The sequence below is a fragment of the Pelodiscus sinensis genome, chromosome 3 (assembly GCF_049634645.1).
Source record: "Pelodiscus sinensis isolate JC-2024 chromosome 3, ASM4963464v1, whole genome shotgun sequence".
NCBI lineage: Eukaryota > Metazoa > Chordata > Testudines > Trionychidae > Pelodiscus > Pelodiscus sinensis.
The window spans coordinates 28,085,264-28,102,192 of NC_134713.1; the positions used below are offsets into that span (position 1 = coordinate 28,085,264).

The 16,929-nt window shown below is 38.1% G+C and overlaps 1 protein-coding gene across 1 annotated transcript in view; it reads right to left on the reverse strand.

Annotated features, from left to right (window-relative positions):
- Window positions 1-16,929, reverse strand: part of CPSF3 (cleavage and polyadenylation specific factor 3) — a 47,188-nt gene that overhangs the window by 21,208 nt on the left and 9,051 nt on the right. The window contains exons 6-12 of the mRNA XM_075923515.1: window positions 14,908-14,997; window positions 12,303-12,453; window positions 8,843-9,018; window positions 7,790-7,948; window positions 5,791-5,937; window positions 5,151-5,303; window positions 1,475-1,583 (exon numbers count right to left, since the gene is read on the reverse strand). Coding sequence (XP_075779630.1) covers window positions 1,475-1,583; window positions 5,151-5,303; window positions 5,791-5,937; window positions 7,790-7,948; window positions 8,843-9,018; window positions 12,303-12,453; window positions 14,908-14,997 — 985 coding nt within the window. The remainder of the gene's footprint in view (window positions 1-1,474; window positions 1,584-5,150; window positions 5,304-5,790; window positions 5,938-7,789; window positions 7,949-8,842; window positions 9,019-12,302; window positions 12,454-14,907; window positions 14,998-16,929) is intronic.

The following is a 16,929-nucleotide window of genomic DNA, read 5'->3' on the forward strand; positions in this document are numbered from 1 at the left end:
TATCATAGAATCATAGAATCATAGAGTAATAGGACTGGAAGGGACCTCGAGAGGTCATCGAGTCCAGCCCCCCGCCCTCAAGGCAGGACCAAGCTCCGTCTACAAATAAAGGTGTAGAGTGACATCATCTGGGGTTCATCACTCCCCACACAAGAATACTCCTGAAAACACCTGAGGAGCAAAGACTGAACTGGGGAAAGTGCTGGACCTAGGCTACAGGGATTTTTAGCCTGTGAATAGAACACCTCAGGGTACCAAGCTGTAAAGCAAGTGCAGCTTGCCACTTAAGAAACTGCAGTCTGCTTGTATCATCTCTTAGAGTGAGAATCTGCTATTCATATCCCATGTATTTAGTATATAAGCTTAATTTGCAGTTTTTTAGTTGCACCGTAATTTGCTCTGTCTGCTTACTCTCACAATCACTTACAATCTATCTTTTGTAGTTAACCTTATTTTTGCTTGGTTTAAACCAGTGTGCATCAAAACACAGGGGAAAAAGGCTGTTGCATATTCCTCTCCACACTGAGAGAGAGGGGACAGATTTTATGAGCTTACGCTATATAGTTCCCTGTGCAGCGCAAGATGGTATAATTTTGGGTTTATACTCCAGAGGGGGTGCTTGCCTAAGGAGATGGCATTTTGCTTAGCAGTAGCCTTCCTATGCAGGGGCTGATCAGAACCTGCATGTAACTGCAGCTGGGTACATCCCTCCCTGTATGTATGCTGGTGTACGTGCAGGCTGGAGGGTTTGGCAGCTTGTCACAACAATAAAATGTGAAAGGAAACCCAGTCTGATGAGTCAGGGGGCTTAGTGGTACCCTAGTTCCAGATAGAACCTGTCACAGAGGGAATAATTTTTTTTCTCTCTCCTCCTTGTTGGGCAGGGGCAGAGGAAGGATCTGAATTCCTTGTTTTTGATTCCAGCAACCAACAATAACAACTAGTTGCCCTACTGCACCGCCTTAATAGCTGCCTCTAAATCCAACAATGACAAGTAAGCATGTTAGTCTGATGATTTTGCTAACATAATAAACAGTGAAACTGTTGAAGATGACAGACTTCATTCACTGACATGAACAGAGCAGTTAAGCTTTGTAGTTCTCACCCTTGTTTTAGACCTTCTGAAAATTCAGGCTTGAGAAGTTCTGAAAATTGTAAATGTTTGCTGTTGATTTCTATTTATGAACCATTCCTTGCATCCAAAGAAGATAAGTCTCCTTTGTCAGTTTGAATGGTCTTTGACAGGTATTTAATGTCAAACACATTCCTATACTACTGTATTTAACATACATCAAGCAGATTTTCCCCATGCTGAGCTAAAATAAAATTTAAAAAATCTATGTCAGCCAATTATTGATCAAACAGAAATTGTAGATACATAATATATCAAATATAGTCCTACATATCTTTTGCCTTTAAAACAGGAAACTCAGATTAGTTGCAGAGCACACGACAGTATGCCATTTTCACTTACTGGAGAGGTCACATGGAGAAAGGATGTGATAGTTAAAGTTTCTTTTAACCAGGATGCCTGAAACTCTCTGTCCTTGCTCTGGCTTCTTATCTGCTAAAAACCCCATCACCTGTCAAAAAAAGAAAAATTAAAACTGTTAAAGGGAAAACTGAAACTGTGGTGGATGGAGGTTAACATTGTAGCTGAAATGCAGGCTCCCTTTTAAACAACTGAAGATGATGTTACCACTGGAAGCTCACAACAGAGCCAAAGGATACACAGAGGAATTAATCTTTGATAGTAAGGCACAACACTACAGAGATTTGGATGATAAGACGATGTTCAAGTCTTGTGATATATTTCATTTGCAACCGCAGTCATATAGACTAAATACGAATGGCCTATTTAATACATAAGTGATGAGAAGTGTATCTATATATGTGGTTTGCCGCTATGATTTCCATAAAGAATCAAAGCTGCAGACTTTCCAGTTTTTCAGCCAAAGCAAGCATCATGATGAGTGCTATTAACACATTTTTCATCTCCTTTGTTTATGATGTCACTAACTGGGAGAACAACAAAGAAGACTGTGGATCAGATGTCTCAGGATCTTACAATGGTATATTTATTATAATTCAAACACCAATTACATCATAAATAACAGCCAGATATGCTTTTCCACTTCTGAAATCTTAAAAGCAGCATCACACTTTTAGCATAATCCTTGCAGGTAACTTATGTCCTTCAAGAACAGCACAATGTGTATTATGATGCAAGTTTTAGGATTGTGTCTGCTAGAAAGGGATGCTGGGAATTTATAGATACAAAGTCCAGAGATTATCTTCACTATTATAGATTCTTTGTACAAACTAATGTACAGGCAGTCCCCAGGTTACGTACAAGATAGGGACTGTAGGTTTGTTCTTAAGTTGAATTTGTATGTAAGTCGGAACTGGTACATATTGTAGGGGAAACTCTAGCCAAACATTTCTCCAGAGCTCAGTTTTATTCTCCCACACCTCATTTCCCTCAGTCCTTTATTCTCAAGCTGAGGTGTCTGCTGAGAAAAGCCACTCCGCGTCTCCCTGGTCTGCTGGGGGGAAGCAGCTAGTGCGGGGTTGCCTCACCCCATTTGTAAGTAGGGATCCGATGTAAGTCGGATCCATGTAACCCGGGGACTGCCTGTACATTATTTGTCATTACCTTCATATTCTTATATATTTTCCTAATGCAGACTGTAAGACAATGGCCTGGCCTTTCAAAAAAATCTGTAAAGTGCTATGTGAGTGCAGGGATTCTGTATAAATATCTACTACTATAACGCCCACCCACTCTACACAGATAACCTTTAAGTAGATATATGTTAGGAGATTATTTCTAGGTGAGCATGCACACAAATAATGCAAGTGTTCATATAAAGTATACACAATTGTATACAAAAGTTTCAGAAGGGTAGCCATGTTAGTCTGTAACTGGAAAAACTTAAAAAACAATGAATAGTCTTGCAGCATGTAAGAGACTAACAAAAATGTAGATGATATCATGAGCTTTCATGGGTACAACCCACTTCTTCAGATGAATGGAGTTTAAGGGGTCCAGTTTTCAAATAAATAGAACAGAGAGGAGATGTAGGGGAAGAGGAGGAAAAAAGCTGGATAGTCTCTACAAGAAAGAATTAATGGACACAAATCAGATATCCAAAAAAGCAACACACAGAAACCTGTTGGGGAACATTTTAGCTTGCCTGGGAATTCATTAATGGATCTCAAAGTCACTGTATTATTTCAAACCGATTTCAAAATCCAGCTCGACAGGGAAGCTACAGAACTTAATAATTTCATGTACAAGTTTGATTCCTACAACAGAAGTCTAAACAAAGACGTTAGCTGGATGGCCTGCTACATTCCACATCCTAATGACATAAAAAAAACAAACAAAGGGTACTTAGAGTAAGTACTATGTATTCCTATCAGCTTCATTTAGCATGGACACTCTGACAATTTCTTTCTTCTTTTTTACCTTCTTTTTCCTCATTTTCCCCCCATCCCCTCTCTGTGCTATTTATTTGAAAACTGGACCCCTTAAACTCCATTCATCTGAAGAAGTGGGTTGTGCCCACGAAAGCTCATGCCATCTACATTTTTTGTTAGTCTTGAGGGCTACGGCTACACTGCTGTTTTTCTGAGGAAAAGAATATGCAAATTGCGCTCATATTTGCATATCTTCTTCCGATTCTTTTTGAGGAAGAGGTTTTGCTGATAAAAAGCCTGGTGTAGACGGGGCCATTTGTTGGGAAAAAACCCTCTTTCGCAAGATCCCTTATTCCTCAAAAATCAAGGTTTACAGGATCTTGCGAAAGAGGGTTTTTTCCTGACCAACGGCCCCGTCTACATGGGGTTTTTATTGGCAAAACCTCTTCTGCAAAAAGAATAGGAAGAAGATATGCAAATGCGAGCATGATTTGCATATCTTCTTCCGCAAAAAACGGCAGTGTAGCCGTAGCCTAGGGTGCTCAAGACTACTTGTATACACTTCTTCACCTCTGAGTCTAAAAATACTTGGGTCAGCCAGTCTGCAAGATGTAACAGGGGTTGATCCTACCTATGGAAATCTCTGTGATTTTTTCCACTGATTTTGATGGGAATAGGATCAGATGTTTAATGAATAACATTTACTCATTTTTCAAATGTTCCTTGAAATCTTTATCTAACTTAAAAAAAAAAATTAAAGTCTTTACTCAAGCAGAAGATTGATTATATATAATTTCAGACAAACTGTCCAAAGAGTGTCTGGGTTAGAGTTTTTGAAGGGGAATACATGAAAAATGATGATGGATGAATACATTTTTCTATATGTACCACTGTGAGGTCACATGTATAAAGTTACTCTCTTACAGTCCAATATTCATAGCTTTTATTCCAAGACTTATCATTGCATCAAATAATGTTGTCGTTTGTCATAACTCTCTTCATTTTTCAAGAGTTAAGTCTAGAACAGTAGAGATTCATTAGTATCAAGAATATCCTATTGCATCCAAATTTGAAGCTCTGTTTTCCAAGAAATATCTTTAGGTAAAACATATCTTTGGTTTCCCATTGTAGTTCTAAGAAGCAGAAAAAGTAAGGAATGTATGTAATATCTTCTGATGGATACACTCATTTTTAACCTGTCATCCCATTCCTAAAAGTAACTTGAGATGAGAGATGTTCAAGAACAAAGTTAATTTTAAGAGAGTCTGAAAGGAATCAGCATTATATAATCCAGCCAAAATAGATAGTGCCTTAGTTTCATAATACACACAGTCTTTTTGAGATGCTGTGGGGTTAACTAATGATTTCCTAAATTGCAAATGAAATCTGTTACATCATTCATTTAATAAATGTCAATGACCTGACACTACAGAGATTGGTGTACTATTCTTTGTTAAGAGATTATTTAGGGCTGGCGTCCTGGAACATGTTCCATATGGAATGAGATCAAGAGACTTGACAACATTGGCAGACACATCTGTATCAGCACAGACGTTGGCAGGCTGAAAGAAAAAGTGTTTACACTCTTTCCTTCTCCTAGTATACTGAAGTCATCAAGAAGCACAATATGAAATTGATTAAAAGCAAGCATATTCTTAAAGGAAAAACATAATGCTCATCAAAGAGGAAAATGCTACACTGTGGTTAAGAAAACATTATTCATATACCTTGGCAAGCTTTTCTCCTCTGAAGTTTAATGTCACAGCTTCAGTATTCCTAGGATTGTGAACTTCTATGTGAACTTCATCATTATCTTCATATTCTCGTATCAATGCTGCTTTCAATCTGGCCATTTCATTCTGTTCTCCATGCACTAATATCTGCAAGCAACAGTTTCACACTTAACAAGGAATATTCTCTCAAAAAAGAGATGATGTTGCCCTGATAATTTGAAACAAACTCCATTGCAAGTAATTTTTACTAAATAACCTCCTTATTCTCCAAAATACCTGGAAACTCACCTATTCTTTGGTTCACTTTGGTAATAGTGACCACAAGCCACACTTTATTTGTTCTGTAGTGTATCTTACAAGTAGCCACATACACAAAACTTAACTGCTCAAATAGGGCACAGAGTAACTTCATCTCAGGGAGGTTCTCTCAACACACCCACAGTGCTGCTAATCAACCAAAACATTTCTATCGCTAATCAACCAGGTATTTACATTTTGCTGGTGTAGCAAGGCAAAGAGTATTTTGCTACCTTTGCATCAGCAAGGACTGGCCTCTAACAGAGGTACAATACTGAAGCTGACAAACAAATGACACAACCTACATTCCCAAGAAATAATGAACATGCACACTAACCACATGTGGAGGTTTCAGTGCTCGGATAAACTCGCTGGTTTGTTGGTAATCTGTGTGAGCAGAAAAAGAAATGTAGTCTACAGACATCTTCAATGGGAGCTTCTGTCCTGACATAGTTGTGATCTCTTCTGGTTCAGACATTATGTGCTGTCACACAAGAAAAAGTTCTCCTTTCAATAAACAAGGTATTTGAAAAATCTTCTGCAGATACAATATATCCAGTTATTCACTTTTTGAGAACCAGAAAAATAACTAACTGTAGTTGGTTTAAATGGTAAACATTTGAACAAATACACATTATAAAAATCACACACACCTAGGATCAGTCATAAAAAAATTAAACACATACATGCTAGAGGGGTAACTAGTGGTGTACCCCAAGGGTCAGTCCTGGGACCAATCCTTTTCAACTTATTCATAAATGCTCTGGAGAAAGGGGTAAGCAGTGAGGTAGTAAAGTTTGCAGATGATACAAAACTGTTTAGGATAGTCAAGACAGAAGCAGACTGTGAGGGACTCCAAGAAGATCTCACCAAACTGAGTGATTGGGCAACAAAATGGAAAATGAAATTTAATGTGGATAAGTGTAAAGTAATGCACATTGGGAAAAATAACCCCAACTATACGTACAGTATGATGGGGGCTAATTTGGCTACAACCAATCAGGAAAGAGATCTTGGAGTTATCGTGGACAGTTCTCTGAAAACTTCCACACAGTGTGCAGTGGCAGTCAAAAAGGCTAATAGGATGCTAGGAATTATTAGGAAAGGGATAGAAAATAAGACCCAGAATATCTTAATGCCCCTGCATAAAACTATTGTACGCCCACATCTTGAATACTGTGTACAGATGTGGTCTCCTCACATCAAAAAAAATATTTTGGCCTTGGAAAGGGTTCAGAAAAGGGCAACTAAAATGATTAGGGGTTTGGAATGGGTCCCATATGAGGAGAGGTTAAAGCGACTGGGACTTTTCAGTTTAGAAAAGAAGAGATTGAGGGGGGATATGATAGAGGTCTATAAAATCATGAGTGGTGTGGAGAGGGCTGATAAAGAAAAGTTATTTATTAGTTCCCTAAATAGAAGAACTAGAGGACACCAAATGAAATTAATGGGGATCAGGTTTAAAACTAATAAAAGAAAGTTCTTCTTCACACAGCATGTAGCCAACCTGTGGAACTCCTTGCCAGAGGAGGCTGTGAAGGCTAGGACTATAATAGAGTTTAAAGAGAAGCTAAATAATTTCATGGAGGTTAGGTCCATAAAAGGCTATTAGCCAGGGGATAAAATGGTATCCTTGGCCTCTGTCTGTCAGAGGCTGGAGAGGGATGGCAGGAGACAAATCGCTTGATCATTGTCTTCGGTCCACCCTCTCTGGGGCACCTGGTGCTGGCCACTGTTGGTAGACAGGATACTGGGCTAGATGGACCTTTGGTCTGACCCAGTACGGCCGTTCTTATTTTCTTATGCATCCTGTCCCTTGCATAGGACACTTAGGATTTAATTTGGCTCTTAGACCTATGACCATAACTCTCAGTGAAATCAATACAAGGTTTGTGAATCTATCTCTTATTGCAGAATTGGATTCTGCAGTCCTTTCTTAATTGCAGAAAGTTAGATGGTAATGTTCTGTCAACAATGTCTCAACTTCATGGCAAGTAAAAGTGCTAAGCATCCCAATCTGATGTAAGTGGGAGCTTAGTCATGGACTCTAATAGGGTGAAAAAGACCACTTTCCTGGGACAAGTTATCTGCTAATAGGTGAGCCTTTCGCCTTTTTAATAGCATACAGAAAATATTTTTTCCACGTAAGAATAGACTGTTACTGGACATTTAATTTGTTTTTGCAGGGTACAATTGGCTTAGAGTGTATTTAGTCATCCATCCATCCATGACAACAACCTTATTGTTTAACAAGTTCAAATACATAATCCAACCAGGGATCATTCCTTTTGTTGAAACATGTAAACGATCATATCAGTCAAATGGTAATAACTCACCTTGGCAAGTGTTCCTTCAACACAGTAACCTGCTATTATGACTCCATTTCTCTTATCTGTACACCAGCTCTCAAATAATTCTCTTGATAAACCACTCTGCATCATACCCGGGGAAGCCATAACAACACTAGGGCCAATGTCATCAAAGTGATCCATACTCTTAAAAAAAAAAAAGGAAAAATATTACTTCGTATAGTTGATACCAATAAGTAGAGCCTGACTGCATTCCTAATCCACATGCAAAAGGGGACCTATGTGGGAAGATCATACTTCATCTTCATGGAGGTCACCTTTTGGCAGCATCCCTCCCATCTTTGCCCATGAAGGATATTTTGTGGCTCTTGATAAAAAGAAAGTGTAAGGGAATGCTCTCCACCTTACCAAACCTACGTATAGCAAATGGATAGATAATATGGCCTCAGTATAACGACTACTATTACTGAATAAAACAACTAATTTAAATATGTGAATATTTTAAATTACAGAAGTATGGCAAATGCTGCCCTATTTATTTATTTCAAATACACTTCAATGAAAGCCTTATATTAGTGTATGATTTTATGTTTGTTCCAGAAACTAAGCTGAAATCCTCCATAAACTTTCAGTTAAAGTACCTGTGCTAAGTTAAGACAAGTATAGCAGTAGCCTACCACCCAAATGAGAGTCAGAAATACCCAAATATTCTTCTGTCCAAACTAAGAAATAAAAGAGATCATGGTGAAATTAAGGTTATGTAGTGAGCATGCACACAGCACTGATAAAGTTAGACAGAAATCCCTATTGAGAAACCATATGTGGGATTTCAATGAAAATTAGACAGCACATATTGGATGTGCATAATCCAGCCAACATTATAGAATGGAGGTTAAAATAACAAGTGTCATTAACAGGAGAAAGCAGATTTATGTTGAAAGATTCTGTTATAACCTCTGAATTAATAAATGAATTAAATTCCTAGCAAAGTATACTTTACTCACTAGTTAAACCCCATATAATTGCAAAGTATTTGATACATCTTACCTCTGTCATGAAATACGCTGTAGTCACACTCACCTTCAAATTACTTATGTGTTTGAAAACAAATGGATTGTTGATGTTGATTTGCTTGCGGATTTTGTCATTCATAGCATTTACATATGTCTGATACACTGCCATGCATTTCTTTGCCAAAGAGGAGGCATAGTATATAGGGATGTCATGGAGTTCTGGGTGATTCTGCCAGTATTCATCTAGAGGAACATTTTAAAAAGGCCTAAATGTATTAGCAGCTTCCAAACATGCATTTTTCAGAATCAATATTGTTTTATAAAGTCAGGTTTTCAAACATTTTCACTGCTATTAAGAGACAGGAAATCTAAGTAATAAAAAAAATATCAACATGCCTCTTTTGACCTTTGTTATTTGGGAGTGTGTGTAACAAAGCTGAAAAGGAGTGAAGATAAAATAAACTATTAGAGAAAACATTCAAACCTCAGTCTTTTCTCAACAGAAGACCATATAACCACCAATTTAAAATCCTAGTTATAAATATTCATGCTTTTACAGTACATTCAATTCATTTTTATAACAACACTGTATAGGCTGAAATATCTATGTTAAATGTTACTTATAAAAATCTTACAGATAGAAAATAAATCTTAAGAGTCTTAGTGAGACTTCATTATATCACCATTAAAAATTCTGCAAGCCAAATTCACAGATGCATAGAACTGGAAGCCAGAAGGGACATCAGATCATTTACCCTAAGGGTAGGCAAAATATCACACATCAGACATTTTCTTTCATTCCACCATGACCCTCCAGGCCAGGGCCAGAGGAAAATGTGCCACAGGGCAACAGGGTGCCCAGGCAGTCTGCCCTTTGGAGAGGGAGGCAGTGGGTTTCTGTGTGTTGTTCTCTTCCCCAGAACCATCCTCACAGATCCCATTGGCCAGAAAATTGGCCAGTGGGAACTGCGGGAGTATGCTTGTGGATGTGGGCAGCACGTGAAGACCCGCTGACCCTCTCCATCCAAGGAGTGTACAGAGACACAGTTACTAGTATCAGCCAGCAGTTTTGAGCAGTCTGCAGCTCGCACCTTCCTTCTACACCCAAACTCCCTCCCATAATGCACACCCCCTCCATTAATATAATAGAAAAGTGCAGCCTGTGATCACCTACTCCAAAAATTTTGGTGGCCCCCCCTGCAAAAATTATTGCTCATTCCTGCGCTAGTCTGCTATCCTGTATACCACACGCCACTAAAATTACACCTACTTACTCTGAGCCCCAATTCTGCCGTTAGTTTCATTTGTAACCCATAAGCCGAATCCTTAATATAAGTGACATGGGGGTGAGTGGATAGGAGTGGGTCATTGTTGCTAGGTAGACCTAGTACTTCAGATCAAGAAATTTCTAGAATTGGGTGTAGTAGTTTTGCTCGGGTCAGATACTCAAGGAGGGCAAGCAGTCAGGGCTGCTGCTTTACTAGGGGCCATGTGTCCTATGTGAATTGGGAGAAGCTGAGTCCAACAGCAGAAGGCGGGCTGTTATCCCTCTCTCGGGAGCATTTTGCACCAGGTATTGATATTGTTAACCCTCCAATAGAGAACCATGGGCAGGGTAAATTATAGAAGGGGAAAATTGGGAGAGAAAATTTATTTATTTTATTTTAATTGAGTACTTTGAATGTTGTTTGATTTTTGCCAAACTGTTTTAGTTAAACTGTCTCAACTATTATGATTCACCAACTTTTCTATAAATGAAGAAAGTGTCATTTATATTTTGCTATTCACAGTTTTGTATGTTCTTTTAACAATTGTTTTAATCTAGATACTTAATTGAGTGGTTGGCTAACAGTGATTTCAGCAGAAGAATAGTTTGCATGGAATCCAAGTGACAACTTCTACAAACAAGTGGTGAGAAGGTGTTGTTTTAGACTTAGCAGACTATGTAGATTTGGTAATCAAAGCTTCTGAGACTCAGATGAGTGGAGGGACCCACATAAAACCATGGATGAATTTGAAATCAGGGCCAGAAGATTCCAGCAAGATGCCATTGATGAAATAACTTCTCAGTTAATTTACTCAACAAGTTCAATCTTTTATCTTGTTCAGAACAAATATTTTATTTGCATGGTTCAGTTATTATGACCAAGCTACACTTCATCTGGCAGAGTAGACATGGCTGGAAGATTGGTGGATATAGGGTGTGAAAGGAAAATTGAATAATGTGCAAAAAACATTGCTGAGAAATTCAGTTTTGGTCTTGATGGGTGGAGCTAAGGTCCTGGAACCAGAATTTGTTGATGTGCTAAACCAGTTTTTCACAGTAGTAGCCATTTCTGCAGGCACAGAAAGAATATTTTAAAAAAAATTGAATTAAGTCATTCAATATTGAGAAATTAATTGGGAGATAAATAAGCAGGAAAAGTTGTCTCTCTCTTCTAGTCTAGGACAATGAGGGATGGGATGAGATCTACCAATTTTAAAAGACCGAAAGAAAGCCTAAGTAATACTTGTGTCATTTTTAAGGGACTTCAATGAGTAGGAAGTTAAGATCCAGTCACTTTCAATTGGGCATATTTGAAACAGTTCCTAGGCTGTCCTGAAATAATACATGTAGTTCAGTAGTTATAGAAACATTGTTTCGTTAATAACTTTTTAGTTGTAAATGTGAAATGTGTATCTAAAACATTAATAGTTATTTTATTTAATACAATATATTTTATATGCTGTTTTGTGTGTTTAATTAAATTCTAATCACAATCCTAATGGAGCTTGACAGATAACATAATCAAAAGACTAATTATCTAATAAATAAGCAGTACATCATTCACCATTTTCCTATGTATTAAAATATATTAAGGAGAATCTGAAAATATTAAACATATTTGCTTAAGTAAATGTTATAGTATAGCATCTTATGTAGCAAAAAGGTGTCCCAAACCTAGTATAAAACCTCTATTTAGTTTTAAATCAACATGTTTTAAAGGTTACGTCAAGCAATGAAAATGCACTTTTCTTTAAGAACTAATTGAACTACAATTGGAAAACAACGAGAAGTTCTGTGGCACTTTAAAGATTGACAAAAATATATATAGTATCATGAGATTCTTGGGCAAAACCCACTTTGATTCAAGCTCATCTGAGGAAATGTCTCCCCTTCCCCCCCCCCCCAACACTCATGATACATATATATTTGTACCACAGGACTACTCATTGTTTTTAAAGTACAGACAAACACTGCTACTCCTCTGAGACTTTACAAATGGAAAAGTGATTAAAATCAATTATTTAAATCCAGGCTTTCCACTTGGTGAGTTAAGGCCCTGATTTAAGCCATCTTGATTTAAATCAAGCCACCCTGGAATTTTTAAGTCATTAGCTCACTGCAAAGGTAGTGAAAGATTTGTTTTAATCAATCAAACAATAAAATAAATAAAAATAAACAACTTATTGTACATATAAGGACAGACATTAAAATATCCAATGTATTTTGCTCATTCAGTGCTAAATGTTGTGAAGATACATACCTAAGATCAAAAGTAGCTCTTGAGCTCGACCCAAGGCAAAGACAGGAATGAGACCTCTACCTCCTCTATTTACAATATCATGAACAGTGTTACAGAATCTTGCTTCTCGCTCTTCCCTTTTTTCATGAATATGGGTACCATAGGTGGATTCCTAAGTAGTAAAGTATATACAGAGTTATTATTAAAACGCTGATACAGACCTTAATCCTCAATTCTGTTATACTCGTATTTGAAATCAACTTGAAAATGCTAATCAGCATGTTGAGGTTATCTTACTGCAACAGAACTTCTATTTACAGTGTAAATGCAATGCATACATGACCCTCACTTGACTTGCAGGAAAACATGAATTGTAGTGAGAAAAAGTACATTGAATTCAGAGAATACAGTTTGTTGTGAAAACAGAGATCTGTGTACGCAGAGACTCTGGCAGCAGAGACAATAGCATTTTGACACTATTCTCGTTTTTGTAAATGCTCCTCTTACTAAACAAGAAATGTTCACCCACATATGTAAAACAAATACATATGCACTGTTGACTCTGAGCCAAAGCTACAACAGCAAAAGAACCGGACTTTGTAGCCAGAGCTGTACTTTGGTGCACTGAGGTGATCCCTCAACATAACCCACCCTTTCATTAAAATCTTGTCTTTATTGAGGGTTTGCTCTGATTTCAGCCAAAGCTGGTCAGCCATCAATATAGCTCCATCAATGCAAAACCCTAGTGTAGACAAGCAAAACTGCTCTTCATGCTGCCTGAAACTAGGATAAGCTCCATGAGCGTAAATAGTGCCTAAATTTGGGGTTGTATGAGTGCAGCTGCACCTAGCTGAAATCAGGGCAAATTCACAGTCTAAACAAGATCTGTCTGGAGCCTCAAGGAATTTCTTTACCAGAAAAGCAGCTCATAACACTATAAATAGAACCCCTACCAAATTCACAGTTCACTTTAGCAGGTTTTAAAATTGGCCAGTTTCACATTTTCAGCTGTTTACACTTGAAATTTCAGTTTTGTAACTGAGATGTGTGGGCGGGGGGGGGGGGGGCGGGGGCGGGGGGGGGGGGGTTAAGGGGTGATGGTGGTGGCGAAGGGGTTTCCTAACCCGAAAGGTACCTGGAACTGGGTCCGATCTCCCCCCGCCCCACTCCCCTCGAGCTGCCATACAACGAAAATATAAGTCCTGTCCCTTTACAGTTAGGAGCCCTCTGGCTGCTGTGCTTCCATAAGTAGGGGGAGATCACACCCAGCTCCCCAAGACTCCTCCAGCTGTAAGTATCTCTGGTGCTGGGCAGAGAACTTCCTGCAGCAGGGGGAGGCACTCTGAGGTAGTCTGATATTTCTCTAGAGCAAAAGCTGCCAAACAGGGGAAAGATAAGTTCTCTCCCTCACCAGTCTAGCTGGACTAGGAACCCTTGACTAGGGTGGTCCCATAGCAAGGGGAGATCAAATTTTATATGGAAGGGCTTATTTCACAGTTCATGACACATTTTCCACAGCCATGTAATCGGTAGGTCCCTAACTATAAATTTTCCACAGGACCAAAGTATACTCTCAAAGGTAAAGTAGCAGATGCCACTCTTTTCTTTGATTCAGTATTTATCCAATGCTACATTATGCTGGCAGGGGACACTATAATGCTGGAGATGCTCTCTTGCAGAGATAGTATAAAAACAAGGTCTTAACTATGTGTAATTAATAAGTCCCTTAATACTTCTTGCAAGAAAAGGGGCATTAACGGGTGTCCTGCCCATATTTACTGCCATAGAGTCAACTGGTTGGAATTACTTCCTTGTCTTACTCCTGTTCTAGTAGCTTCAGGGGGTAGCTGAGTTATTCTATAAAGTGCTACCAGACCATTTGTTGTTTTTTCTTGTACAGACTATCAAAACATGTAGATGGTATCATGAGCTTTCATGGGCACAGTCATCTGAAGAAGTGGGCTATGCCCACAAAAGCTCATGATACCATCTACATGTTTTGTTAGTCTATAAAGTGCTACCAGACCATTTGTTGTTTTTTCCTGTTCTAGTGTGTTTCTGGGCACACGTCTGGGACAGGTTGGGGTTTACACAGGTTAAAGAAGTGACCTGAAGCTTTGGAGAGTGCCTTGAGACTGGCCTGAAACACACTATACAGAAGTTATTATATGCTAAATACTGGCCAAGATAGAGAATCACTGAGCAAACTACTCCCTAAAAGCTTACCTTTGTTCTGTGAGGTCACTCAAATATCTATCCCTGCCATAGTGAGCTGGCTCAAACTCCAGCATGCACTATATTGTATCATCACAAATGAGAAAACCCTGCAAGAGCATTGTGGGGAGATGGTGCCAGGAAAGTGATTTTTAAGACTGAAAAGCCATGCACTAAGTTCCTTTACAGAACACTTTAAAGAAATTCAATAGGAAAAAAAAAAATCACAGAAGTTGACAGGATGTATTGATTTCCCCTACAGTGTGGCAGTAAGAGATACATAATGCACAATACTCAAGTTATATGTCACTATTAAGCTTCCACCTTTATTTTGATATTCACTTCAGATCTTAGTAAGTCCCTCTAGACATTCCCAACTACCAATTTAAAGGAATGACAGTGTGAAACTTACAATGATAAGAATATCAGGTTTAATATTAGGAATCTCAGCTGCCATCAAATGTCTGTCTTCCTGTCTTGAGAAATCACCTGTATATAAAAGCTATGACAGAAAGAAAAAAACACATAATTAGATAGAATGACTAGCTCAGCAAAAAAGATATTAATAACATGTTTTGTAGAGGAAAAATTTAATATTTTAGCAATGCTAATGTTGTAGATTTTTTAATAAAAGCTTCAGATGTACCTGTATTGAAGATTGGTTTGAGAAATACACTGTTCTTAGAGGTTTACTGTAAAATCGCAAGTATAATGCACACCCATTATACAGGAGAATGGGAGGGAAGGAACGGGAAGGAAACCTGCCCCCTGCCCAACTGCCTGCATGCTGAGCTTGCGCCTGCCGGGTGTCCTCCCCCGCCCAGCTGCCTGCGCGCCGGGCTTGCGCCTGCTGGGGGACTTCCCCTGCCCAGCTGTCCGCATGCCGAGCTCACGCCTGCCAAGGGTGAGTTCAAAACTTAAAAAAAAATCCTCCTATGGATAATGCGCATCCCGACTTTGATGCTAAAAAAAAAAAAAAGAGAAAAAAGTGCGCATTATACTCGCGATTTTATGGTAATTATTAATACAGCCATCAAATCTGAATTCCAATGACTGAAAGATTTCAAGCAGTATTTCAAGTGCATCATAAGCAGCTGTAGACATAAGTATTACCAATTTTGTAGTCCCTCCTTTCCGTTACAGTGATGTTTTTAGAGTTTTGCACCTATACACAGACCATTAAGAACTTAAAAATATTCAGAGGGATGCAAGAAAGTACACTCAAGCATTTCCATTTGAAAATATCAGCATAATGAACAAGACTCAAAAGGAACTATTTTAATTAGCCTATGTTGTACTAAAGACTCTGATATTTCCACATCATTACCTTCAGAAAATGTCACAATTTTTTAAAAGTAAAACCCATAATTTAAAATGCTTTCAAGTTAGGTTTTTATCCTGTTCTCCAAAACATTGGTTCTTCACAGATCAATTCCTAACTTTATTCCAGAATAAAGACCAAATTGAGCCCCAGCTAAAGTGAACTATAGGGTATCCTACAATCACTCCTTTGAAGAAAATTTAAATACAAATCATGCTCAAAAGCTTGAATAAGAACACAGATGACCAACAGTGGAAATGATAAATGGCCTGTGATAAAAATGATAAATATCCTATAGCATATATCACAAGCTTCAAGAGAAAACAGAGAACACAATGTACTTAAAAAACAATAATTTGAGCAATACTCACAACAGAGAAGAAAGGCTTTCTTCCTATCCCCAACTGATGATCAACAAGAAGACCAATACCTCCTCTCATTTTTATTCTAGCTATTTAATTAGAGTCTTCTCAAAATATGCGCTTAACCTTTTCTAAATTTTGCTAAACCAGAGGTTCTCAAATTTTCATAATGTAAAGTATATTTTAATAGAGAAATTACCTTGTGGATCATCACTTCCCATTCACAACTAAACAAAACATTTCCTCTCCCATTTATGCTAACTTCCTAGTGTATCTGTGAACACTTATTGCTCACAGGGGAGAAAAATGGTCTTTCTGAGAAGGTATTGCAATGGGGCTCACAAATCTGTGTTTGATGATTGATTCTGCCACAGATTTCTTGTATAACATTGGATACATTCAATATTTTTTCTGTGCTCAGATTCATGTGCACAAAAATGGAAAAAATAATATGTCCTACCACATCAGGGTGTATGTAGTGAACATTAATTAATGTGAGGCTCTATAGTATTTTAGTGAAGAGTATTTTAAATTCCTAGACAAACAAAAGAAAATAAATATTTATGGGATTAAGTTACATTTTAATGCAGTTTTATTACTAAATGCAAGGACAGCTAGCAACAGGTGACCTGTAACTTCTCAGACCATAGTGTAGTAGTCTCTCTGCTAAATCTTTCCACACTTAGGTCATATACTTAAAACTCACCTGTTCCACAAAGCCCTTGCTCACTTCAGTAAAACTGCTATTACT